Source organism: Octopus bimaculoides, chromosome 29, assembly GCF_001194135.2.
Source record: "Octopus bimaculoides isolate UCB-OBI-ISO-001 chromosome 29, ASM119413v2, whole genome shotgun sequence".
In the NCBI taxonomy this organism is placed as follows: domain Eukaryota; kingdom Metazoa; phylum Mollusca; class Cephalopoda; order Octopoda; family Octopodidae; genus Octopus; species Octopus bimaculoides.
The window spans coordinates 1,620,345-1,622,410 of record NC_069009.1 but is presented as its reverse complement, the minus strand read 5'-3'; the positions used below and the strand labels follow the sequence as shown (position 1 = coordinate 1,622,410).

The following is a 2,066-nucleotide window of genomic DNA, read 5'->3' as shown; positions in this document are numbered from 1 at the left end:
AGAGATGACTGGACAGAGAGAAATATGGGTGGACAGAGAGAAATACGGGTGGACAGTGAGAAATACGGATGGACAGAGAGAAAGATGGGTGGACAGAGAGAAATATGGGTGGACAGAGAGAAATATGGGTGGACAGAGAGAAATATGGGTGGACAGAGAGAAATATGGGTGGGCAGAGAAATATGGGTGGGCAGAGAGAAAGATAGGTGGACAGAGAGAAAGATAGGTGGACAGAGAGAAAGATGGGTGGACAGAAAGAAAGATGGGTGGACAGAGAGAAATATGGGTGGACAGAATGAGATGACTGGACAGAGAGAAATATGGGTGGACAGAGAAATATGGGTGGACAGAGGGAAAGATGGGTGGACAGAGGGAAAGATGGGTGGACAGAGAGAAAGGTGGGTGAACAGAGAGAAAGATGACTGGACAGAAAGATATGACTGGACAGAGAAAGATGGGTGGACAGAGAGAAAGATGGGTGGATAGAGAAAGGGAAGGATAGGTAGATAGGACAGATGGAAGATAGGGTGGTGAAAAAAAGGGTCAGCCAGTAAGAAAGAAAGACTGAAATATGGAAGAAAATAAGAGAGAGAGAGAATGATACATGTAGAGTGAGAAAGCAAGAGAGGAGGAGGTAGAGAGGAGGAGATAGAGAGTCAGACAGAGACATGAGAGAGGTAGAGAGAGGAAGAGAAGAGAGTGAGAAGAGCAAGAGAGAGATGGAGTGAGAGTGAGACGGACAGACAGATAGAAGAAGAAATATATAAAAAGAAGATTATAACATTCCAGTGAAGTCTCATTCAACAACGCAGCAGCAGGCCGGAAGCAACCCCCATAGCAGGCCCTACATACACCAAGGGAGCTGGACAGGGTTAAGGAGGATCTCCAGAAGGTCAACATCATCATGGAGGAATCAGAGGGGGCTGGCATGGGACCACCAGCAAAGGGGAGCACTGGTGGACCTGGTCAGGTCTACACTCAACGATGCCTCTGGGACCCTACTAACAGGGGGGGGGTGACCCCAGCCCCATCAAGCAAGAGCATGAAGCAAGCAAGCAAGAAGCATTCCAGTGAAGGCATGTGGTCTGGTGGTTAGGCTACTGTGCTCGTGATCAGTAGATCGCGAGTTCAATTACCAAGCAGGGCGGTACATTGTGTTTTGGGGCCAAATACTTCATTTCATGTTGGCTCCGGTCCCCCTCGCTTCCAATCAGGGCGAGAAGAAAGGTTGGCCTGCTTCCTTAGCCAGTGAGGTGGCATCATTCGAAGGCTAAGATAATGCAAAGTGCACTGTGACCAGCGATGTGCAACATCTTATAGCCTGGTCAGTCACATGATATAACATTCCACTGAACACATTGCAAAGGTTTTGAGGGGAGGGTGAAATTTTGCTGGTGGATTTATTGGTCACTAAATGTACTACTATTATTATTATTATTATTTGACTGAAGTGTGCATGAATTGAAATTAATTTTTTTTCTCACATGGAAAAAACTTGGCATGTAAAAAAAAAAAAAAAAATTAAAAATAAAATATAAATTTGCAGAAAAAAATATATACCCAAGTTAATATATACTATAAGATTTTAGTAAAGCCAGTTTTTTTTTTAATATATATATGCATATACATATATACATACAGATTTATATACGATATATATGAGATATATATACATATATATGCATATGTATGTATATATATATACATATATATATATATGCTTGTATCATCTAGTTTAGTGGAGTTTTCACCTACCCCAGTCTTCTTGCGCTTGCCAGCTACCACGGACACATACTTCAAAAGAAGAGAAAATATACGAGTATCAATAGTCAGTATCTCATTATTTATATTATTATTATATGTATGCGTATTTATATACATAAATATTCGTTATATGTATGTAAAACAATTTATCCAGGATTGGTCTGTTTATATATATATATATATATATATAAGGGATAAAATCCAAAATTACAGGTAAAATCTCAATTAAAATCAATTTATTAAAAATTAAAATTAAATTAAGTTTCATGAACCTTGGTTCTTTTCCCTAAAACTATATATAT

The 2,066-nt window shown here is 39.7% G+C and overlaps 1 protein-coding gene across 1 annotated transcript in view; it reads right to left on the bottom strand.

The window, feature by feature from the left end:
- Nucleotides 1-2,066, bottom strand: part of LOC106878083 (histone acetyltransferase KAT6B) — a 79,084-nt gene that overhangs the window by 11,649 nt on the left and 65,369 nt on the right. The window contains exon 16 of the mRNA XM_052977824.1: nucleotides 1,756-1,794. Coding sequence (XP_052833784.1) covers nucleotides 1,756-1,794 — 39 coding nt within the window. The remainder of the gene's footprint in view (nucleotides 1-1,755; nucleotides 1,795-2,066) is intronic.